Raw genomic sequence first — 23,839 nt, 5'->3', positions numbered from 1 at the left:
TATTTAAAAGAATATTTTACTAATTTACTAGTTCTCTTATATTTCAGACTGAGGTTCTTTCTCTAGTCATTTAGTTTGGATGTTTTAGATTGAAAGAATTCGTTGCTTTACAATGAGCAGTGATGGCATCCATGGCTGAGCAGACAAGGAGCGCCATCTGCTGTTTGACAGGAGAATTGAAGTGAGGTGCTGGGTGCTTCTGAACATTGTGACACTGAAGCAGCATTTTAAATTCGGAGTAAAACATACTAAACACTTGAAGATACAGAGAACTGGTTTCCTTTTCTGTTTGAAAACTGGAATCTACTGTAACTGACATGAATCCAAGCCGTCCACTGTCTCGGTCTCTGCAGGAAGAAGCACACGACAAACATATTTCATGTCCACGTGAAACGCACATTTATTTGGGGTCTTTTCCTCTGTTCCTGGATTATTGCCACGTGATTCTAATAAGTCACCTGGTTAAATAGCTAATACTGTATACTCATGGTTTGGTGTCTATTAATAATACCTAATAATTACCAATACATCTCTTCCTGAAGCACTTAAGGAAACAAACTGCCTGAATCTCTGAGGCTTAGGATTTGTGTATTTTTAGAGGTAAGCATCTTTTAACAACAACACCTGAGTAGCATGAAGCTCTCTAACTGTGAGGCCACATTATAACAATAAAATGCACATAAAGCTACAGAAACAGGATCACTGATAAAAAAAAAAAAACAACAGCAGCGTAACATGGTAAAGAGCAAATGGAAAAATCCACACAAATGTAGAATAGGCTGAAACATAAGGCATATACACTACATAGTTTCCTCCTCATGCACAAAACTGCAGTTGGACATTTTCTCTCAATATGCAGACAGACCTGGTAAATAACGTGACCTATAATCCGGTTTGGGATTGAGAACAGTTGACAAAGACGTGTCAGCTACTCCCCCTGCTCTGCGATACTGTAGATTTACAGTCCAGCTCCGTCATGAGTCTGTTCAGAGTCAGTGAGTCTGCAGGATACTTGGCCTGTTGCACAGGAAGTCTTTATCTCCGTGATAGATTTGTGCAGGAACACGATGTTTAACTCGGGAGCTTCCAGAAGATCATCTGTCTGTCCTCCCCCCCTGTGATCACCGTGCTGCACAAATCGTTCATCCACATCGCCGTGACAGCACCTGGGCAAAGAGAGATCATTTTTAGTTTGACATACTGTATTAAATATTAGAAATCAATTGACAGTGGATTTTTTTTAAAGGCTGAAAGGTGATTATCATTCCGCTGCATTTCCATTTGTGTGACCACGCCCTTAGTGGGAATTTAAATTTGGGCACAAGATAAGCAGAGGGAAAAGTAGGAGAAAATCTGAACTAACTTGTCTCTTCTGTTGAAAAACTGAAAATTACAGAGAAAAAGAAGGTTTACAAGTAGTAACACAGACCAGAGACAAGCTGCTGACTCTATGGTCTGAATTTGTAAAAGCTCAACACAATCAAAATGTTTCACAGCTCCTTTGATTTGACTAAAGTTACACCTAAAGCATCATTTGAACAAATAAAAGCTACAGACTGCTCCCCAGGTGAGATGTTAAACTCATGAGGTCTACCTGAGTGTGCGGCGATCTTCTTGGTGACTGTGTTGCTGAGCAGGTCCCACAGCAGGAGGTCACCTGACTGCCCCCCGCACAGCACAGAGTTCCCGTCCCAGCAGAAACACCTGGAAACAACCACACAGACGCTGCTGAGTCCTTTAGGAAGACCACAGGCTGCTTACATGGCCGAGACTTGAACACAAATCAAAAGGCACGAAAGTTGTTTAAGACTGATGTTCTCAGCTTTGACTCATTTTCTATGGAGCCTAAAGACATATTCCAAAATGGAACGCAGAAAAAGACCAGGAAATTGGGAAAAGTTCAGCAAGAATGTTTCTGGAGCAACTGACATTTGAATTCTAACAAACAGCGTTTTAGGAACATTTCCAGGAAAACGTCCAGAGTTCCGAGCATGTCTGAGAGCAGCTCCTCTGCGGCGACAGCAGTGTGATCTCACCTCTGCTCCTCCTCTGCTTTCACCGTTGAGATCACCATTCCTGTCTGGACATCGATAACCTTCATGCAGGAGTCGGCTCCGATGCTGAGGATGTGTCGACTGTCTGAGGACGCAAAACAGGTTCATTACTTCAGAGTGGGTCATGGTTTCCAGGGGATTCAGGGTTAAGAAAACAGGATGCACTTATTAGTTTGTTTAGATCTTTCAGATTCACGTTCAGGTCCCCAGATCATTGCCATAGTTATGTAATTTCTCAATTCAGCTTTATTTGTTACTTATAGAGTGATATTGTTCAGCTGTTTCTTTGTTTTCCAGGACAATCGAAAAAATAAAATGGCCATTTACACCCCTACTTATTGCTTTTGCTTGTAAAGGCCTGTATGACTCACACAGAAGAACTAATTCAATAGCTGCCAACACTTGAAGGCAGAGTGTTAAAGTGCTTTGTAAAACAATACAGCACTTAAAGAGCCATGCAGAAGCAGTTACTGAGCCCTGCATCCATCTAAAAGGCCCATTTTATTTTCCGCCCACTGAAGCACAGATTCTGAGCCCTGCTGAAATCAGAGAAGCCAGAAGAGGTTCTGACGCGTACCAGGACTGAAGGCCGCGTGGTGGATGGTTCCTGTGTGACAGTGGATCTGCTGCAGTGTTTCGTAGCTGCTCGTGTCCCAGATGGTGACGGCTCCGTCCTTACAGCCCGTCACCAACAGAGTCCCCGCTGGATTCAGACCTGCGGCGTTCACCTGAACACGGGGACGGATAAAACAACACGACAGGGACGTGAATTTGTTGAAGCCACACAAACTGCCCTCCCATGAAACCCCAGATTTAACAGCCTCACTCACCCCGGTATCATGTTCCAGCTCAGCCAGCAGCTCAAACTGGGATCTCTTGTGACTGGAGGAGCTGTCACACACACACTGCCAAACCTGTCAGAAAATAAAAACACAATTCACTGCACTCACTTAGACGACAATATAAACCATACAACAAATTAATGCACCAGCTAGGGACCTGTATGTAGGAGGCACATTGAGGAATACATACTTTTAAGTTTATAGTCAAAGCAGCTGTCCAACATAGTACTAGTTTTCTTATCATTTCTGTACTTATTTGAGATTTTATATACATATTTTCCTTGTAGAGACATTTTATCCTATTTTTGTCTTATCTATTTTTATTAAAAATGTAATCAATGTCACTGAAATTCTCAACTGCTTTTTTTTTTAATCATATATAAGAAATATATGTAAGAACTTCTCCACTACTCTATTCACGCCAGGAGACCCTTCCCCACTAAGAGATGCCCCCTGCTGTTGATGCTGAGAAGTTAAAAACAGCTCAGTCAGTGGAAAACAGCAGCTGCCCAATAGCTGATTAATGGATTTTAAAAAGTGTCACATGTCTATTATTATTACTTTCAATGACACATACTCTTTTAATAAGTGCCTCATTTTTGTATTCTTCCTCTAATGAATAAGAGCTGACGTAACTTTTCTTCGCCTTCTCTTCTCTCCCAGTCCTACAGTTAATTAATGATCCTTGTTCCCACAAAAACCCTCCAACGTTCACATTTTCTTTTTCACTTAAGTAGTGACACGTGTGTATAAGTGTGTCTGTTTCTTTGCATAGGGTTATATTGAGTAGAAATTAAATAAATGAACAAAAATAGCAAAAAAGAAAACATCTGTCTGCAACACTGATGTCATGTTGTTGTATTTGATCAATTTCTTACCTTGACAGTGGAATCCCACGACGCCGTGTACAGTCGGTCGTCATACCAACACATTTCACTGACCGCGTCATCATGACCCATCAGTGTGTCCTGCCGCCTGCCGTACGGGATGGAGTAGAAATAACTAGGGGACAGAAACATTTTGAAGTCAGGAAAATCTATTTAAACACCGGCGGCAAATGCACATACGAAATTGTACATACACATTGTTGTCCCATGAAGAGCACGCCACAGTTTTACCGTCTGCCAGCATCAAGCATGACGACAAGGCCTGAAAAACAGACGTCGTCCAGAGAAAGAGTCAAGGAGGAGCACAAGGAGGGATGGTGAACAGGTAAGTAAAGTAAAAGTGTGTACCATGTTTGAGAAGGACATGCTTCTCTGGAACTCCTTCAGCTCTTTGGAAAACATCTTCAGTGATGAGTCTGGAATGAAGAGTCAAACAGTCAAATGATTCAGAGGAATAAAAGAGAAATAAGACATTTTTTATCTCTGTAGAGAAAGAAAGAAAGATTTTTTTCTGACCTTGGGATGTGGAGAAAATGGCGGCTCCGTCTCGGGTCACTGCAATGCCCGTCACAGCCCTGCACGTTTACCAGAACATGTGGAAGGATTGAGGATGTTTTTAGGTTCATGTAGAAGTCGCATAAATAACAAATAGCAAAGACAAAACTGAGACAAATGTGAGGTTAGAAAAAGGACTTTGAAACGTGAGACGGTTTTGTCAGCAGCCACCTGTCCTCGGCACCTTCTGCTCTAACAACTTCCTCAACAATACATTTCAAGATGTTACTATTTTTAAAACCCAAGGCAGATGAGAAACTGGTGCTGCTGCATGTCGCCTATTTGCTTTGCATGAACTTCCTCATATTTCAACCAGAGCTTTCATTTCACATGTAGACCAGCAATGCAGCTGTATTTCTGCTTTGTTACCTTCGCCAAGGAGGTTATGTTTTCATGTCTTTTGGTTTACTGGTTGGATTTATACAAAATTGGGTGGAAGGATGTGGTATAGGCAGCGGATCCAGGAATAATTTTGTTCTGCTTTCTTTAACATTGTGAGATGAGGCGTGTTTGACATTTTGACTGATTTCCCAGGGAAAACTTCATAGATCTTGATAAAAGGACAAATATGGCTCATTTAGGGGAGTGATATCTTTAAGTGTCTGCAATTTGGGGCTTCTTGATTGAATTTAAGAGGGCTGTTGGGTCTTGGCGGAGGGATGCGCAACACTGAGTGCCATTCTAGTTATTACTGCAGCCAACCGGACGCCTCTTCACTCACTCTTTATGGATCTTGTGGCTGGAGACCTGGGTCAGGGTGCCCATGCTTGTCCAGGCCATCTTCCTGCTCTCCTCAGTCAGGTCCTCGAAGGATGAGTCCTCGCTCTGAGAGGCTGGAAAACAACACAGGAGTCACTGCTGGAGGAACATGTGGATGTCCATGATGGAAACGGCAAGAAAACCGTGTTGAAGAACTACTACTTCTTTTAAGTCATGTCCGCACACGTAGCAAGATATCCAGTCCTTTGCTGATATATATATATACGTCAGTCTTTTCAGCGTTAATCATAATCAACTCGTGAATAGAGATGTACGATTGTGTAACTCACATGGAGACAGTTCACTGACTGGTGAGTTGATGCTGGAGCTCCGGGTGATGTTGTGAAACCGTGGCGTGATCCTCTGAGGGTGGGGGCTGTTGAACAGCTGCGTGGGCGTCTGACCAAACTCCAGGATCTGTGTCAGCATGGCGATCCTCTCGTCGGGGTCCTCGATGCTTTGCAGAGAGATGTCGGAGGGAGAAGTTTGGTCAAATGATGTAGAAGAAAGTATTGGTATAAAAACTCTTGAGGGATTTCAGCTGATACCTGTCACAGTCGATGCCGCCTTCGTAGGTCAGAGGGTGAAATACTGAAAGAGAATGAGACAGATGTGAGTTCTGGTGGGTTGCTGATGTTGACGATAGCTGCTGAGAACAGTATTTTACCATTGTGAGCTGCCACAGCTTCGCCGCCCCTCTGTCTGAAGCCAAACACCAGGTCAATCCACTCGTGAAGCTGCTCGGACACGTACTGACTCTCCAGTGCCGTCCTGTGCTTCTGGAGAAAATCACCAGCATCTGGATTAAAGAGAAAGAGGGCACTATAAATATGCAGCAGCAGGACACACTGAAAAACAATAGTTGAATTATTAATAACCATCAGCAGGATCAGGTGGACACGGCATGGGGCTGAGGGGATTTCGACCCATCTCGGTTCGAAAAGGAAGTTACCTGAGGCCCACGATGGGAGAGCGACATCCCCGACTAAGCTTCCATTCTGCCTCCTGCCCAAATCCAGACTCATCCTGTTTTCCAGGAAGCTGCAGTCGTCCCCGTAAAACTCTGGAATCAGCTGCACGTCAGAGGAAAAATACTTTTAGAATAATTGTATTCAGTCATACTGCTTATTATTATCTATTTTATTGGGGATCATGTGCAATATTTCCTAAAACATAACTGTTGCCATATGATGGTTTGTACCAGAGTTAACTGAAAGCTCATTTTGATCAGCAACAAAAGAACACAAACAGGACACAAAGTTACACACAGTAGTAGATCACACATGCACACAGCGTGTCAATACAAGTGCCACATCAGAAACAGGGAGAGTCAGTGGTGAAAGATCTTTAAGCTGTAAAACTCGTTCTCCTCTGGCTCCACTGTCTGAATGCAGTGCCACGGCGCTAAAGTACAATCTCATCAGTATCCTCACTGTCCTAGAGTCATGAAAGTCACTGAATCTGTCCTGAATCAATAAATGTCTAAATAATAAAATCAGTGTTTTACCTCTTTGAAGTCAGTTGCTCCCTCTAAGCAGTTTCTCCATGTTTCACCGACGCTGTGAAGAGGAGACACATCATCATTAATTCCAACATGTATGTGGTCTGGGTGTGTTTTGTTGATTATTTTTCGTGCGTTGCTGTTTTGATACCTGTTTTCTTGTTTTATTATGTAGTGATTGTGATGCTGAGACGAGACTGTACATCTCAAGAGGTTTTTCCTCATAAATACATTTGATCACATAAAAGCATATTTAATCTAATGGTAACTTCATCATTTCTTAAGTTGTTCTTAACAGATCATGACCAGTAAATGGAGTAAAATGTACAATACATCACTGGTTTGTGATTGGTGATATCCTACAATTCAAGGCTAGTCAGAAATACCCAGCATATGTTTGGTTAAGGACCTGGACTGATGTCAGACTTTCTGTACCTGTTAAACATGCGATCTGCGTGGTCGTAGCGACCGTTCTGGAGACACAGCATGTGCTCCGGAGCTGCAGGCACAAGACAATTCATCAGATTAACAAAACACCAACATGGAGACAAGGAAACACAGCAGGCAGCTATTAACAGTAACAGTGTTAATATAATACCTACACCCCTGCTGACACAAATGACACATGTATAAACACACTTAGCATGTGATATAGACCCGTACATGCTGTGTGTTAATGCACAAGTGTGCGACGTACCAACTCTGGCCAGGTAGAAGAGGACATAGCCTGGAGATGAGTAGTGACTGCCGTACATGAAGCGAGGTTCAGGCATGCCTCTGTAGCGAGCCTGTGAACAAGAGAACATCTCTGCACTTACTGAGGAGCTGAGGAGCTGAGGACCACGGACGCTCACGGTCCAGAAACAAGGAGACATCAGGGAAGAGACTCACCAGCAGTCGGTCCAGACGCTCTTTGTTCAGAGCTCCCACCGGTTTGCTCAGGTCCCTGAATGTGGCGGCGTTCGTCATGTCTGAGACACAGAAGCTCGGATGGTTAAAGCTACATTTCAAACACATGATACTGCCAGATACTAGAGGCCTGACGACTCACCTAGCTGTGAGCTGGTGTAGTCGTCGATGACCCAGGGGAAGATGGGATACTGGGAGAGGTCGTTGCAGCTGCGGTCCGCCAGGTTGTTGAGGTGGAGGAGATACTGGTAGTTACTGAGATGACCTCGCTGCCACTGCAGCATGTAGCTCTCTGCTGTGTGCTCCGTCATGTGGTTCTCTGAGGGAGACCAACGAGAACAGCAGGGTGGAGAACAGTCATGTGTTGTTAGGTTTTACCATTACTAGTGTCCAAAGTCCAATAAAAACATAGAATTTTGTAATGGAATTTAAGTGACCGTTGTCAAGACAAAATAATTGAAAATAAACAGTGAGTTTTCCCCTGAATGTCAAAGTTGATGATGTTTGTATACGCACAATGTGAACCATTGGGAATGACCGGATTTTCCGCATTAATCAAACACATAGTGCTCTTATGGAGAGAGCAGCTTCCTCTGTGACATCGTGCTACATGATCTGCATATGGACGATGTAAATCAGCTCCAATGATTCCCTGAAGCCTCGAGCTGATACCCAGAGCTTCTTCTTCTTCTTAACCTCACTGATGCTGCTTTGTGCCTTCTGAGTCATATTAGCTAGGACCAGTGTGTGACTAACCACAAAACTGAATCCATTTTCTCCACTGTGAACTGATAAATATCTAATCTCTTGCAGGCGACTCCACAACACTTTATAACTTAACAATTATATTTGATTAAATCAAGCCACATCAAAAAAGGCTTACTCATACAAATTAGTTCCTCAAATATGTCTCTGAGAAGTCAAACACCCGAACTTGCAATCTGAGAAAAGGTTTTAAAAAAATCCTGGATCTGCCCCTGATTTGGATCAGCACCATAATTATTGTGTTCTTCCCTGACACCACATCCTTCCACCAAGCTCCGTGGTTATCTGTTGCAGTCTAGTTTTTGTGTAACACTGCTATGTAATAGACAAACAAACCTTTGGTATAGGCAATAGCTGATATACACAGAAACACAGCACAAGCAACCAGCAGGATCTGTCCCACCAACACACACTGTAAGTGTTTGAATGATGTTTTCAATATGGTGAAGAACACAACTAGTATTTGTCTGTTAGAGGTTAATATAGATTCTGTTTGTTCATTATTGTCACTAAGATGAAGATCTGCTCATTGAAGACAATTTTAAATATAAATACAGATGATTCCAACCCATTTTTCTTGCCAGTGTAATGTACAATTTTGAAGCAATAGCAAAATCATCACAGCAGGAAACAATTTGAAGGTTTGAAGTAAACCACAATTCAGTCGTGTTGATTTTCTCACCCAGGAAAGTGGCGATGTAGTAGTAGATTTCATCTCTGTCAGCGGTAAGGTAGAACTTCAGGTAGATGTCAGAGCAGAAGTCGTTCTCAGTGCAGAACACCTCCAGACCCTTGGCCACACATGGACACACATGCACTCATCAAACTGTACAGATATACCAGACTGTGACAGTTCATGATATAAACTAACATCATTAAGTATGTGCAAGGTCCCTCACCAGTGGTCTGAGGCAATGTCGTCTTTTGTAGATTCTCCTGACTCGGTGGAGTTTGATTTGAATCACGTGTTTCTGACATGAGAGTAGAAATTGGAAATTAACTCAGTTAGGATGAGGTGACTGTTTATCTTACTGAGAGCACTTAAATGAGATGTGTCGGCTCACTGGAAATCCGTTCAGCGGCTGGAAGTAGAGGTTTTCATCCGTGATGCAGACGTGACCGGGGTTGGACACCAGAGGCGTGACCATCTCCACCTCACACTCCATGTGAGGCTTCTCGGCCACGTTCTGAAAACTTCACAGCAAAGTATCGCCAGCGTCATGTTCAGCTACATGATCCAAAAGAATCAACACTGCGGAGCTATATATTTGATTATTGTATTGAATTTATACACTTAAACCAGCAGGTGAAAACACAACGTACCTGTTTTTGTCAAACGAAGACCTCGCCAGTCGTGACTGTAAATTAGCAGCAATCTGGAAAAACACATGAAGTATGTTTGATAATTGACAATAGAAAAATTACAAAATAATTACTAAATGCAAGGCAGCAAAAATATATGGAATGAAAGACAGAAAGAATCACTTATGCTTTTGTTTTACGGTGTCTCCTCTTTTCTGCTTGTGCACCTGAACATAAAGAAGTGACTGACTCACCATTGCAGTCTGGTCGCCGAGCTTTTCCAGACACGATGCTCTGTGAAGCTGCAAGAACCAGCAGAATCAGAAGGTGGAGAATTACAGTAACTCGTACAGTGAGCGTGCACTAAATCAAATTCAGCACAAACCCCTAAAGATGGACAGATGAAGGGAAATCTGATGGACTGGTAATCAAACACACTGCTCAGTCCTGTGACAGTCACTTACCTGAAGTAACGTTTGCACGACGTCTTCTGTTTTAGTCCAAACCTCCAGTTGAAAATTAATTTTCTTTAATCCCTGTCGAAGTCATATGAGAAGTTTATTACCCAGCCTGTCGACATGGCTGTGTGTGTGTGTGTGTGTGTGTGTGTGTGTGTGTGTGTGTGTGTGTGTGTGTGTGTGTGTGTGTGTGTGTGTGTGTGTGTGTGTACAAAATAACCATGCATTGAAAGATTTTCATCAAACTTGGTGGGGGTACTACTATATCTCCAGGCCAGTCAAAGGACGTGAAACACACATATTCCACCATATCTCCCCAAATAATAGAGAGACAATAATGGCAATACAATATAAAAAAGTTAGTATGGCCTTATATGGGTATATACAGCATACATCGCTTCTGCAATGCTTCACATTTCATATTTGAACACATAAACAAGTCTTGGAGTCTCTCAGAGTCCTGTGTTCCTGTTTTAAGGCCTCAGCCAAGTAATTAGAAATCTTAATGTTGACATAATTACACACTAACTCAGGTTTAGCAGTTTCGTGATCCTGGTAGAACCAGTAGTCAAATGTGCTGCCTGAAGCAAAGGACTGAAACTGCTGGAATCCACATCTCACCCTCACCCCTGCTAACTGAGTGGATTTAATTTGGCTCTTGCTCTTTAGGAGGTGCATGACCAGACTTTCTTAGAACAAACAGATGCACAAAGAGTGTGAAAACATCAGTCAACACACAAACATCAGCGACTCGGTCGACTCACCCTCTCATTTCTGTAAGGGGAGATCACGTTGCTTTCTTTGATGTAAATAACCTGAAACCAAAGAGAAAATTAGATTTTCCTTCACAAATCCATAATAATTAAGCCGGACAACTGAAGACAACAATAAGACAAACAATCACCATTTATTTCAGCCTCACAAATCATGAGCACTGATGTCGCTTTGAGGATCAAGCACACTGACACACACAATATCACATCTCCATGGTAACAATTAGGGATGCACCGATATGGAAATTCTTGGCCGATACCGATACCGATATTCAAAACAACAATCTAGCCGATAGCCGATACCGATATTTGTTTATTACTTGAATAATATGAAAAACAGAAAAAGTGACAAGTGTAACTTTAGATGCCATGTTGAAATCCTTGCTGGTATTACCCCCTCTTGAAATGTCGGCTGAACATGTCTTGCAAATTGATAAACGCCGATCTTTCTCTGAGACAGTGAAGAAATCCCACACAGCTGACACTGCCGACATTGTCTCTGCTGTTTGTATGTAGTACCTGTTGCGCATGTGCACACCGGACGCGCATTTCTCCGCGCCGGAGAAAACCGTTCATGTAACCCGTTCAATGTCGGGTGTCGGGGGTAAATGACGTATTCTCCAAGCAAGCCTTTAGCCCCCCCTCTCTCTTTTTATCTATATGACTGCTTGTGTGGCTGTAGTGGATGGGCAAAGGGGGACATTTAATTATGTGATTGGGAAAATTGGGAAAATTAAAACTCCAGGACAGAAGGGGAATACAAAGTATGGGATGCATATTTGATCATTTATATCATATAAAATATGTCATTTATATCGTTTAAAATCATTTTTCAGTCTGTTTCCTGGCGCGATACGCTCGCTCGCACGCCGAAACCATCGGTGAAGGGCGCTGGCGCGGCGCATCGCAGCCCATGTGAACCGCACAAAGGTTTAACAGGGGGGTGGATGGGAGGCGCCTGGCTTTCCTTGGCGCTGCGCTGCGCTGCCCTGCGCGGCGCGGCGCTTCAGCGCCCGGTGTAAACCCGGCGTCAGTGTAAACCCGGCGTCAGTGTACCATAATCTGGATGCCAGATTGGCTGCAGAAAACATACCAATGAACATCGGCCAATGTTATCGGTGAAAGTCAAGTTTATTACCGATACGCCGATGGCAGTAAACGAGGCGAATATCGGCCGCTACCGATATACGGCCGATACATCGGTGCACCACTAGTAACAATAACTCACCTGTCCACATGAAACAGAGATGGCTGATGGTCGAGGCCTGTGAGGAAAACACAGAAGTGTTTAAGTAACAAAACACACCCACGGAACATTATTTTAAAAAGCCCAAGGTTGGTTTTCCGGGTATATTTAGAATTTGTGTGGTATTTTTGAAGTGACCAAACCAGTTTGACAAAAGTAAAGTGGAAGTGTAAACTCACTCATTGAAAGGGTTGTTCTCTTTCTGCACAAACTCAATCTTCTTACAGTCTCGAAGAGGAATCTGCAGATGAAGAGAAAAACCACATCAACACACATCTGGTTTCTGCATCTCCACTACAGTCACAATGATCATTCAAAACTGAGCACTGTGTTTTTTATATAAACACTTTGGGTCTCACTATATTAACTGAACATACACTGTTCTTTCTCTTATCCTCAGATTTCCCCTCATGATTTCTAAGAGAACATTTTACTAATAATACTAATATTTCAAATTTATTACACCGAAATTATAAAAAAATATATATATATATATATTTGACAGGAAGAGTTAAAAAACAAACTGTTACTAAAACAAACCTTTAGAATTGGCTCTGTGAGATCCTCAGGATCAAATATGATGGATCTGGAACAGACCTTAAACGAGCCTCTGCTTTTTCTGGAAGGAAAAAAAAAATTATTATACAATTATACTATTTATATTATACTGCAACTTGTATTGAATGTATACAGGGAAACAGATGTAAGGATGTTATGTTATTTAACTATTCTTTTGTGATTTTTTTTTAATATATCGCTCTGTGTCAATATTCTTCTAAAAAACGAATTTTCTTCTTCTAAAAGAATTCAAATATCACATTAAACTAATATTGATTGACCAAGTGTGATAAATAAATAGGAAAGTGTATTTTGTTTTGTGCTGGAAACCCCTGAGACATCGAGGCTGATCTGACAACAGCTTGTTGTTCAAACACTGACAGAAAACAAATGTCAAACTACTTCACTGACATTACCATACGGACACGGATTGAGAGAACAAACAATCCCATACCCTAACCCTAGTATGTTCCTGTGTTACAAACCACAATTCCCTCTTACTTTTTTCCTGACTCAATTATCTTGTCATCTTGTGTATTTGTGTAGCTTGTTAAAGTCTTCATAACAGGATGAGATGATGTTTGAACAGTTGTTAAGTTCAAGCTGCCCTCAGCTCCACCAACCTTCAACAAATATCACTACCTGAAGTGTAGCTGTAACACACAACCTACAAATACATTTCAAAATTCTGGTTTTAACTCACAATGACCCTGAGGTGTCATTAGTCGTAGATAAAGCGATGCTGTGAATAATCAGAATTACCTCTCCTTTTTTGAAATGTTTGTCACGTGGTAGGCAATGTGCTGTTCAAAATAAAACTCCTCCAGATCCAGCAACAAGAGAGAAAACCTGAGGGAGAGCAGAGGAGAGATGGAGTGAAACAACTGCACAGTGTGTTAAACGTGGTGGAAACAACAGGAAAACAAGCACTGAGGTAAAAATTATAATAATAAGCAGGATCACTGCTAAATATACTGACCAGGGACGAAAACAACACAACCACTGAATTATTAAAAGGACAAACAAGCGGAATACAACATTTTGTGGCTCCAGAGGGAGCATGAGCTCAAGTGGCTTCATGGGTAATGTAGGCACAAAGGAAGAAGACTGCATGGAAAGAAGAACAGAGCTCTTTGAGTGTCTGGTACAGTCAGAGGCTTCTTTCCAGACATGTTCTCACTAACAATCAGCTGCGACAGTTGTCATTAATTGAGACAAATGTTTCGATTACAGATGTGAATTTAGATCAAGTTTAAATGTTCATGTTCAAGTGTCCACTGATCTGCAGGTTTGGTCACAGTCGGATCACACAATTAGCAATCGTCATATAACTTTCTGCTCAGCGCCACTGGAAGTGATTATTCACTCAGGCCCTTCATCCACCACAAAAGACGACAGACTGCAAACTCAACGGTGAAGCCAAAGCGTTTCAATCGCCACCTGGTGGCTGGCTGCTGAATACGTCATAAATCATGCCTCCTCTATGTTAGTGGACGGGACATGGAGTAAGTCAAAGTACACGTCGTCAACTATATATTTCTCAATGATGGTTTCTGTCATTTTAAGTAGTTCTTATCACACTGATGTTTGTTCAAGGGCTCATTTTTCTGGTACGATGCTATAAAAACGGGGTGACGTCATGATTTACAGCTGAGACTGACTCATGATTGGTCTAGCATGTATTATATGTAGGACCTCAATACAACGGCGATTGATCAAGATGGCAGTGTTTCTATCCGTGGTATTTTTGGGCTTAGTGTCTTAGTTCCTTGTTAAGGAAGTGCCATCCAGGATATGTTGAGAGCAGGATAGTCCATGACAAGACTCTAATTTGGATATTTTTATAAATTTGTCTGGTGCTCACAGGCAGGAGTCTGCAAATCGATGTTTGAAGACTGAGGGGAAAGGAGCAGATTTAACAAATACTTTTTCCATCTATTCTAGGTCAGTTTTTCTACAGTGCAACCACTTGACACTGCAAAATAGATTACAAAATTCGGATATGCTGGATTAGTATTGGTGCTTATAAAGACCAAACTAATAGGATGTGGTTTCCACATTCAAGGACAATTTTGGTGTTTTTAATTTTCACTTATCACTACACTCACCAACTCAGTTTTACTCACATGAACACAAACCACTGCATGTAGGGATAAGGCAGGTGTTTGGTCACTGCAACACTGACCCAGAAACAGATCACCAGCTAATCTAGACAGATAATGAGTGTGTTTACCTTTGTAATCTCCACCAAGGAGGTTATGTTGTCATTGCTTTTTGTCTGTTTGTTTGTCTATTAGCAGGATTAGTCAGAAACTGCTGAAACCTTTTTATAGAAACTAATGAAATGGTTGTGTATGGGTCATGGATTGAGTTCAGAGGGCGTCTACAAAATGATTTTTGTCTTTAACAATGCATTTTTCTACTTTTGTGAACATCAGCCGTATGTATAGCACTAATAACTATAAACAGGTGAAATTTGATTTCAGATCTGGATAATGATTAAGATCAAAATAAAAATATTTGAAGGGGATGATCTATACACAGTTGAAATACATTGAAACATATTTCTCACAACTATATCAAAGGATAGATATTTTACCAACGTTTGCTATGAGAAGTTTGCAGTTAGTCTATGTGTACTTGTTATATGTATGTGATTGCAATACATGTATTTAAAATATGGAGATAAAGTGGCCAATCAGCTTTGGCAGAGGTATGCTCTCTCCAAGTTCCCTTCTACTTTGAACAAATGTTTGATTTCATAAAATGTAAAAAAGAGCCAAAGACAAATATAAATCCTCTACTTGGAATAACAAATTACATCACCTGCTTTTCATTAACTGAAGTATCCTGTTTATCTGAATATGCCGTAACTTATTTTGAACAGTAAACTGATGGATACACAGAATGCTACTGAAAAAGTCCTTTGTCAGTGTTGCTCACATCCAATTGAATTAACAGTTAGTAAAAAGAAAAACATATTTTTGGCTTTGAGTTCCATGCAGGCAGAGTAGTTTGGTGGTTTTAAACTATGGAAGAAGACACTGTTATGGGGTTATTACATGATACTCTGAGCTGAGGTTTCTGAATGCATTTCAGGAGAGAAACAATAAAGTCAGTTATTTCTAAACACCACAGTGGAAACATAAATTTATTTTCCTAACTACACATTCACCTTATCAACCCACCCACAGTCTAAAGACAGTTCGTCACAGCTGAGGCCCAAATATCTTATCGTCCATTTTTCAGAAGCGACTTCTCCTCTCATGCCAAGTTGGCTCTGAGTCAAACTGGCCTGACTGAGCACTTTAGACAACTGTCACATGGAACATCATTTAAAAGCTTTTAGGGAATAAGCAACGTGGTACATCAGGATCATATGTCATTCTCTTCTTACTCAGTATGATGCTACTTCTTTCATTTGTTCACAGCAGCTGCCGTATGGTTCACTATGATAGATATAAAGGCTGTGGGAAGCAACTCATCAATTATACATAAGGCTGATTCACCCAGTGCACAACGCCCCAGGTCTACATAATCGTATTAATAACACGGTTATCAGAAGCTTGCATCATATGAAGTAGAATACCAAAAATAACAAGCTTCTGACACTGTGACGAGTTTAAAGACCTGAAGTGTTTTAGTGTTTATTTGTCACTCAGTTGCTGTTAAGTTGTGTGTCATCAACTTGTTTTAAATTGTTGTGTGTGTCAGTAATGATCAGACGGAAAACCTGAGTGAGGTCTAGAGCCCGACTGTAAAAATAACATTGCCGGCAATATATTAAACAAATTGGCAAGTATTTCTAAAAATGATTATGAACTTAAATAAATTGTCAGCTAACAGTGAAAAAAGCCTCATTGTTAAGTGAAGCACTGGTGAACATATTTTTTTAACTGTCAAAAACACCAAAAGCCGTTTTCGGACAAAACCGGAGAAGTGGCTACGGCGTTAACGCGCAGTCCTTCACACATGCAAAACAGAGCGGGAGATTTTTCAGGCGAGAAACTCTCTTGACATCTTCGTCTGCGTTTTCTACGTGTTTGCCACCGCATTTTTGCGTCTGTCGCACATCAGAGGCACCAACATCTCCTCCGGGGACAATACGGAGGAACTGCAGAGTTCAGCGCCTGCCTGAAAGCAGCCAAAGATGCTGATGCTACTTTCACAAGAAACTACAAAAACTAACAACTTCTCAAATTGTTGGCAACAGCAGCAAAAATACTGCTATGTATAACACGAGTGCACCGGGGGGGGCCCAAAGCCCACTTTTGCCCCTGGGCCCCCTCAGGAGTTTGGCCTGGCCCTGGTTGTAGCTCCAGTGTGAGCCCGGTTCTGCGGGTCACTGCTCCCGATCCCGCATCATCACACAGCTTAGCTCTCATTAGCTGAGTGGCCCAGGGTGACGTTACACGCAACAGCAACAACAACACACACTGACCGACAATGACGGGGTAACCATGGTGAAGCAGCACTGACCTCTCTTTGGTCCGTTCTTGCGTCTTTAGAGAAGCCATCGCCGCTCTGCGTTCTTCTCTGCGTTCTGCACTGCGACCAGACACAGACCAGTAAACACGGAAACCGTCAGGAGACCACGTGACCACAGATTCTACACAGAGGTCTCACTCTGACTCTGCTTTCCGAGTACCGGCTTCTTCTCCAACCGCTGCCTCTCAGAAAAAAAAAGGAAAAGGTTACATCACACATATTATTATTCTGCAAGATTATTATTGTGTGCATTATATTGCACACACCACTAGGCAATTACATATTTTTATTTGTCCCGCTACCTGTAAGAAAGTGTACTATTTAAAAATATTGACAAAAAAATGACATTTAGGGTATTTTTACTGCTGTCAAATGTCACAAAGTGTCATATTTGACCCAAACACTATGTGAGGGGTTAACTGGCAAATTGTGGTACTAAGGACTAAAAGGATTATTTTACACACAGAAAAAAGCAACTTCAAGTGTTTTAAAGAGTTTTAAACATATAATTTAAATAGTATTAAATAACATTATTCATAAAATATTATCATTATTTTAAATGTAAATCAAATGTAGTCATGAAAATATCTTCATGAGTTAGAGTAAAACAAAAAGTATTTACTAAAATAAATGATTGTGAAAACTTCCTTCATCAGTTGGCGTTTTCATCACCATAGCAACCAGAGGCTAAGATTTGACTTTGAAGCTGATTTTGATTGACAGAGTAATTCCATCATAATTCCACTGGGGCTGGGACAACAGGACCAATCTGATTGGACACCTTCCACAGGAGACATCTGATTGGCTGTTGTCTTTTTGACTCTGCCTTTAATGCTGTTAAAGTTTAAGACAGTTTCTTATTGCACTCTGACCTTGTGTGAAGTAAGTCATGTCTCCCACTCTTGAACTCTGTATTTATCCAGTATGCTAACCTCTCCAATTCAGGCTCATAATTCAACTTTGAAATGATGCTACTGTAAAATATGAAGCTGCTGCTGTTACCTGCTGCTGTTAAATGTTGATAATGTGCTGGTTTCTCTGCTGGTTGTTTATTAAATGTATTTATTCAAATGGGATAAACCCCTTGAGTTGCACCAGCTGGTTTTCAAGAGGGTGGTTGCTTTCATAACAAATGTGGGAACATTGTTGATGGCTCGTCTTGTTATATTTTATATTAATAAAAATTATATTGCGATAATTACTGATGTTGTTTTATTGCCCAGCCCTAGTTATATGAAAGACCCCAAAACATAATAAATATATTTAGAGATGGAAAGATAAATAAATAAATATACCTAGACATAGATACAAGTATAAATAAACTAATTAATTAATAAATGTAGGACACAATAAATAAACAAATACATAAATAAGTACATGAATACATGTAGAAATAAATGTAGACATAAATAAATATAGAAATACTCAAATAGTCTTTCTTAGTTTATTTATACTTATACTGACATATTAACAATATATGTTTGAGACAGGGTGGATTTGCGGAGGAACAGAGTTTATAGGCTGCTTCATGCAAATGTCCGATTATTGGATCAGGAGATTCATGTGGAGTAAGACCTCGGGCTGCGGCGCATAGACGATCTTTGTGGTGACGTGTCTGTGTGCAGGGAAGTTTGTGTGCAGATGTGTGAGTTGTGTACTTTCAGCGGGGCCAACACGCAGGGGATCGGACCATGACCATGTCCCTTCAGGGGTCAACATGTCATGGAGACGTCACATCAGCGGCTGCGTCTTCAGCCTCTTCTTCGTTGTGTCTTATTTCACCAACAAGGTGAGAGTGGAGTTCGAACCCCACACAGCATCCCGTCATCACCGCTGTCCCACTTCTTCAACGCAACTTCACCGCTGCACAAAGTCTCTCACAGGGGGGAAACTGCGACCAACACGTCATCAATAATCAATAACCAGCAATAACCGTCACTTTAGATCGATTCTCCCTCAGATTGTGGCTCATCAGAGCAGCAGGGTCAACGCGAACAGGAAGTGAAAAGCAACAAGTTAAAGTTGTTGTTGGTTGATTATTAATAATCGATAATATCGTCGATACACCAATAATTATCGCGATAATATTATTACCTTAGCCAATGAGGTGACGATCAGGGGAAAAAACCTTTAAATTTCCAACCCACTTCAAATCTGACACATTTAGGGAACTGATATGAATCTTTGAGTGTGTGCAATTTGGTTTGTTGACTTAAAGAGGACTGTTGGGCCTTGGCGGATGTTTGCTCTCCACTGAGATCTGTTGTAGTTTATTTGAAGTTTAAAGACTGAGTGAAGGTTGTGGTTTGAAACTCTTCTTTATGAGCAGAGAACGACAAACACTTGATAAAACACTAGATCTTACAAACATGAGGTTGATCAATGATGTGATTACACAATGCATAGAACTTTAGTTATATTTATATTAATGCTATTACTGTATATTGTGATAATATTTGTTATTGTTATATTGCCCCGATTTAATAAGTGATGAAGTGTCACTGCAGGTTATAATGAAGGTAAGACAATTACTTGGATCTAATGGTTTTTTCCCCTCTTTTTTCAGTTTGTCCTGTCGGTGTTAAAATTCACATATCCAACGTTATTTCAAGGGTGAGTAGCTGAATCCTGTCACGGCCATTATGGGCTGAAATGTTAACGCACCTGCTGCCAGTGTCCTTAAAGGTCAAATGTTGTTGGTGAGAGAAATATCTGTGCAGTTTATTTGGCTGCAGTTTGTGATTCTCTTCATTTTTTGTCTCTAAAATGCCAGAAAACAGAGAAAAATTCAGATTTTTGATCAATTATCAACATAGTTAACAATTGTTTCTGTAGGTGACTCAGTTAATAGACAATCTTTATGGTCTTTGAATCTTAAAAAAGTGTCAATTAGAATCTGCATCTTGCTTAATGTTAAAGCGCTTCTCTGTTCCCTGTACATAACTGTAAATAAAGATGGACAACATGTCTCCAATTCCTCCCACTATCCAAAATATTCTAAATACGAATGCTGCCATCTTGTGCCGTATTTTAATATTTTATTTTTTTATAGCATCAAATAACTAATTATAACCAAACGTATTTGAAAAATGAACACTTGAACATCAGTGTGGTAGGAACTACCTAAAATGACAGAAACCACCTTTGAAACTTCTTAATTTTTTCCATGTCCTTTAAAATAACACGGTGGTGGCAGGACTTATGACCAATGCTGCAGCCAGCCACTAGGTGGGGATCGAGACGCTCTGGGGAACTGTCATGTTGTCCATCTTTATATAGAGTCTATGGAAATTACTGTTTATGGTCACTTACGAGACAAAAATCCTGTCCTCAGATGGCAGACGTTCATCGGGGCTCTTCTTCTCCTGCTCTTCGGGAAGCTGGGATGGGTGGAGATGAGCCGCATCACCAGGTACAGCTTGGAGACTCAAAGGATTCGTAACCAGGTGCATGCCGACGCTTTCCTTAGTGTGATGTGTTTTAACGTTGTGTTACAGATCGGCAGCTCTGCCCTGGCTCCCAGCCTCCCTCCTGTTTGTAGGAAACATATATGCTGGATCCAGAGCCTTATCACACATTGTACGTCCAAAAACCTCCTTCAGTTAAAATCATGGTATGCTTAAAAGGATGTAAAAGACTGAGGAGGCCATTCTCAGGATTGGACGAATCAGGTGGCTGCAGCAGTGTTGTAAGGGAAGTGCGTGTTTTCTCTCCCCTTGCAGGAAATCCCTTTTTTCTTCACACTCCAGAATTCCTCTCACGTTGTTAGCTACACAATTCTGAAGGTTGTTCATAGAGAGGTAAGAGCCTGCACTTTCTATGTGAACCATAGACTGTGCATAAAGATGGACGGCAGGACAGCTCCCCAAAAGAGAAGACATAGCATCTCGATCACCCCCTGGTGGCTGGCTGCGGTATAGGTCCTAAATCCCTCCTCATCCATGTTAGTGGGTAGGACATGGACCAAACTAAAAACTCAAATGAATTTTTTTCAAAGATGGTTAATGTAATTTTAGGTAATTACAGATGTATGTTCAAGTGTTCTGATAAATTCACCAGTGGTCGAGTGCATGTATCAACGTGACCTTGACACCGCAGCTCCATCTCCTGGTCGCTGCTGCACCGACTCTGGCTCCAAATGATTTCATTGGTGCAAGATGGCGCCGTCGTTAGTATCCGGGATGTTTTAGCTTAATTTCTGGATAGTGGGAGGAAGTGGAGACGTGTCGTCCATCTTTATAGACAGTCTACGATATAAACACGTACAGCGCTGTGACACACCGCTCATCATCATCTCTCTTTCCACCTACAGAAGATGCGCTGGATGACATTCATCAGGTTTTGTGCTTTTTGTTTCTTTCACACGACAGAAGTGCACAAATACTGTCCATTTCAGTCCTCACATAAAGTTAAATAAAAAGTTACTTAAAAGCAAAGCAACAGTGATAACTACAGACATACACATATATCATAGATTTTATTCAAAAATCCAAAGTATGATAATAAAAAGTTCCCTGAAGCTTAAAATGTTTTTTTCTCTTCACAGCATCTGCCTCATGCTGCTTTCAGCCATCAACCTTCCCCTCTATGACCCGCAGGTAAAAATACACATTAGAATCAAATGATGAATTTCTCATAAACAGTCCATCGTCAGTGTTTATCAAGTGTCGGCTTCACCTTTCCCCTCTTTGTAGTTTGACAACAGTGGGTACCTGTGGGCCGTTGCTCATCTGTTCTGTGTCGGTGAGTAAAGTCTGTTTGATCTGTTCCGCGGTTGAAAATGGATTCAAAGTCGTCGGCATGTGAAAATGAAAATGTACGAGATTAACCCTCTTCCCATCACTGGTCTGGTTCTTACACATCGAAGGAAATATCTGAATTAGATATAAGAGAGCAACTTATCAAATCAAGTCAATGATTAACTAAAATAGAAAATGGCCACAAGTCTGAAGCAGGAGATGTTCTGATTCATGTTTCAGGTGCATACCGGGTGTTTCAAGTTCATTACAAGCCCAGAGACTTAAGGTGTGTTCCTCTCACATTAAGTACAGACTCTACGATTGATTAAAGTTGTCAAACCAGTTCACTGACACTGTCTCACTCACCGCTGACCCTTTCATTTCTTTTCATTTTAGTGACCTTGAAATACAGTGCATCAACTACCTGTTCAGGTAAGAGAGAACTACTCCAAGGCTGGTTTCTGACATGTTACGGAATTTTTCCAACATTTTCCAGATGTGCTGTATGTGAGAGCAAAAAACATTGAAGCATGTAAAGGTTAAATGATCCAAATTAAAATTAAAAACCTGAATATGAGCAGAATATGTCTCCTTTGATATCAAAGTGGCAGCTGGTGCAGCTTCAGTTGTCGTCAGTGACTGATTTCATCTTCTCCTCTCAGTGTTCTGCTGCTGGCTGCTGCTGCTCATCCTACAGGTATGAATCCCTCGGTTGATGTTCCCCATCATTTCTCATTTCACTTTCACAGTGCATCACTACATGGTTTCTCTGCAGGCGACCTCATGGCTGCCATGGAGTTTCCCTCCCTTCAGTCCTACACGTTTCACTGTGGCTGCTGTGCCAGGTACTTCGTAGCTTTGTGTCTTTATAATGAATCAGCACTGAATCTATTGGATCTGTATTTATTTTATTGTATTGATCAGAATCCTCCAGGAACAATGGCTCTAGGAAATAATGTCCTTAGGAAGTAATGTCCTTAGTTTTACAGGATGAAAATAGAAAATACATGGATGGGTTTTTGATTTTATTTCTACTCTCTTTTCTTCCGAAAATACTTTGTAAGCAGTGTTCTAAAAATTTAATGTAATAATAATTATAATAATAATGGTTGTTTCTATATAGTTAGTGATTTGACAGTGTTTGAATTTGTATTTTGAGGTCAGTTCTAGTTTTTAATTACAGTGTGTGGTTCACAGTGCCCTGCTGGGGTTTTTTCTGCTGTTGGCCACCGTCAAACTAAAGAGTGGAATCTCCCTCGAGCACTTTGGAATCTGGTGTTTTATATCAAAGGTGAATGTCAATCCCGTTTCTATTCATATTTAGTTATTATACTTCATTGCAGTGACAGAATTAGAATTATTTTTCAAAATTGACACGAAAAGCTGGTTATGTGTTTTCAATTCAGATAAAACCAGATTAACCAGATAACCCTAACTACATTTTTTCATCCTTTCCTCCCAGGTTTCTGCCGTGTGCCTCTCTCCGTTGGTTTTCTCCATGGAGATAAACGCTCCATCCCTGATTTGGTGAGTTTCTCAGCTGCTTTTATTCCCTGCAGGCTAATGTTTAGGTTCTGTGATGAAGTAGTGTCACGAGTGAATGTGCATGATCAGAAGAATTATTCTTTCAAATAACTCCTATGCTATGCTAACTAAAGCTGCTGATGTTAACTGCTCATATTGTTGTGTGGTTGCAGTGTGCTGGGCAGTCATGTCGGGGAGGCCCTGCTGGTGTATTCTGAAAGAGAACCTCAGCTTTGACAAACAGCAGCTTTCACTTCAATGAAGAGAACATGTTTATATTTTTTCACTTTTCTAATCTTTGGTGTTTAACCTGCCGACCAAATAAAACGATCTCTGTAATATGTTGTCTGTCTTAGATTTCATCTGAAAATATCAGGATCTGGATGGAGGTTTCACTGTAGGTTTCAAGTCTGAAATTAGTTTCAACAGAAGAGACATTCTCTAAACATCTTAACGTGTGATTACTGAACTAATTTTCC

At 41.0% G+C, this 23,839-nt stretch overlaps 3 protein-coding genes across 5 annotated transcripts in view; 1 reads left to right on the top strand and 2 right to left on the bottom strand.

Moving 5' to 3' along the window:
• Window positions 1-23,839, bottom strand: part of rbbp8 (retinoblastoma binding protein 8) — a 36,170-nt gene that overhangs the window by 4,819 nt on the left and 7,512 nt on the right. For both annotated transcript variants that reach the window (XM_034572543.1, XM_034572544.1), the window contains exons 20-22: window positions 15,865-15,878; window positions 6,271-6,275; window positions 2,490-2,498 (exon numbers count right to left, since the gene is read on the bottom strand). The gene's annotated coding sequence lies outside the window, so the exon portion shown is untranslated. The remainder of the gene's footprint in view (window positions 1-2,489; window positions 2,499-6,270; window positions 6,276-15,864; window positions 15,879-23,839) is intronic.
• Window positions 376-17,262, bottom strand: nsmaf (neutral sphingomyelinase (N-SMase) activation associated factor). The gene is made up of 31 exons (XM_034572542.1): window positions 17,089-17,262; window positions 13,372-13,458; window positions 12,592-12,670; window positions 12,231-12,292; window positions 12,034-12,070; window positions 10,797-10,847; window positions 10,039-10,110; window positions 9,829-9,876; window positions 9,596-9,648; window positions 9,337-9,466; window positions 9,172-9,243; window positions 8,955-9,063; window positions 7,650-7,826; window positions 7,490-7,569; window positions 7,296-7,386; window positions 7,034-7,097; window positions 6,605-6,656; window positions 6,050-6,170; window positions 5,765-5,896; window positions 5,646-5,688; window positions 5,388-5,554; window positions 5,060-5,171; window positions 4,300-4,358; window positions 4,132-4,199; window positions 3,978-4,045; window positions 3,775-3,898; window positions 2,885-2,968; window positions 2,632-2,782; window positions 2,037-2,139; window positions 1,595-1,704; window positions 376-1,166 (listed from the first exon to the last, which is right to left on the bottom strand). Exons 1-31 carry the CDS (start codon window positions 17,124-17,126, stop codon window positions 1,072-1,074), a joined length of 2,739 nt encoding a protein of 912 aa, XP_034428433.1. The 5' UTR covers window positions 17,127-17,262; the 3' UTR covers window positions 376-1,071.
• Window positions 18,697-23,701, top strand: LOC117753961 (transmembrane protein 241). 2 transcript variants are annotated; one of them, XM_034572545.1, is made up of 15 exons: window positions 18,697-18,886; window positions 19,664-19,710; window positions 20,432-20,509; window positions 20,595-20,676; window positions 20,820-20,897; window positions 21,410-21,435; window positions 21,644-21,695; window positions 21,792-21,840; window positions 22,077-22,122; window positions 22,233-22,268; window positions 22,499-22,533; window positions 22,612-22,681; window positions 23,034-23,127; window positions 23,299-23,363; window positions 23,534-23,701. In XM_034572545.1, exons 1-15 carry the CDS (start codon window positions 18,815-18,817, stop codon window positions 23,595-23,597), a joined length of 894 nt encoding a protein of 297 aa, XP_034428436.1. In that variant the 5' UTR covers window positions 18,697-18,814; the 3' UTR covers window positions 23,598-23,701. The 2 variants fall into 2 exon arrangements, with proteins under 2 accessions (XP_034428436.1, XP_034428437.1); XM_034572546.1 differs by lacking the exon at window positions 20,820-20,897.

Source organism: Hippoglossus hippoglossus, chromosome 20 (assembly GCF_009819705.1).
Source record: "Hippoglossus hippoglossus isolate fHipHip1 chromosome 20, fHipHip1.pri, whole genome shotgun sequence".
In the NCBI taxonomy this organism is placed as follows: domain Eukaryota; kingdom Metazoa; phylum Chordata; class Actinopteri; order Pleuronectiformes; family Pleuronectidae; genus Hippoglossus; species Hippoglossus hippoglossus.
This window is presented reverse-complemented; position numbering and strand designations above follow the sequence as displayed.

Bases quoted from the DNA above. Each gene is read 5' to 3' on its own strand.
- nsmaf (XM_034572542.1), bottom strand. From the start codon at position 17,126: ATGGCTTCTCTAAAGACGCAAGAACGGACCAAAGAGAG. The intron at 13,459-17,088 runs GTCAGTGCTGCT...GCTCTCCCTCAG, and splicing joins CAAGAACGGACCAAAGAGAG to GTTTTCTCTCTTGTTGCTGG. The intron at 9,467-9,595 runs GTACGTTGTGTT...TTTGCTGTGAAG, and splicing joins TCTTCGTTTGACAAAAACAG to TTTTCAGAACGTGGCCGAGA.
- LOC117753961 (XM_034572545.1), top strand. From the start codon at position 18,815: ATGTCATGGAGACGTCACATCAGCGGCTGCGTCTTCAGCCTCTTCTTC. The intron at 20,510-20,594 runs GTACAGCTTGGA...GTTGTGTTACAG, and splicing joins GAGATGAGCCGCATCACCAG to ATCGGCAGCTCTGCCCTGGC. The intron at 21,841-22,076 runs GTGAGTAAAGTC...TTCATGTTTCAG, and splicing joins TGCTCATCTGTTCTGTGTCG to GTGCATACCGGGTGTTTCAA.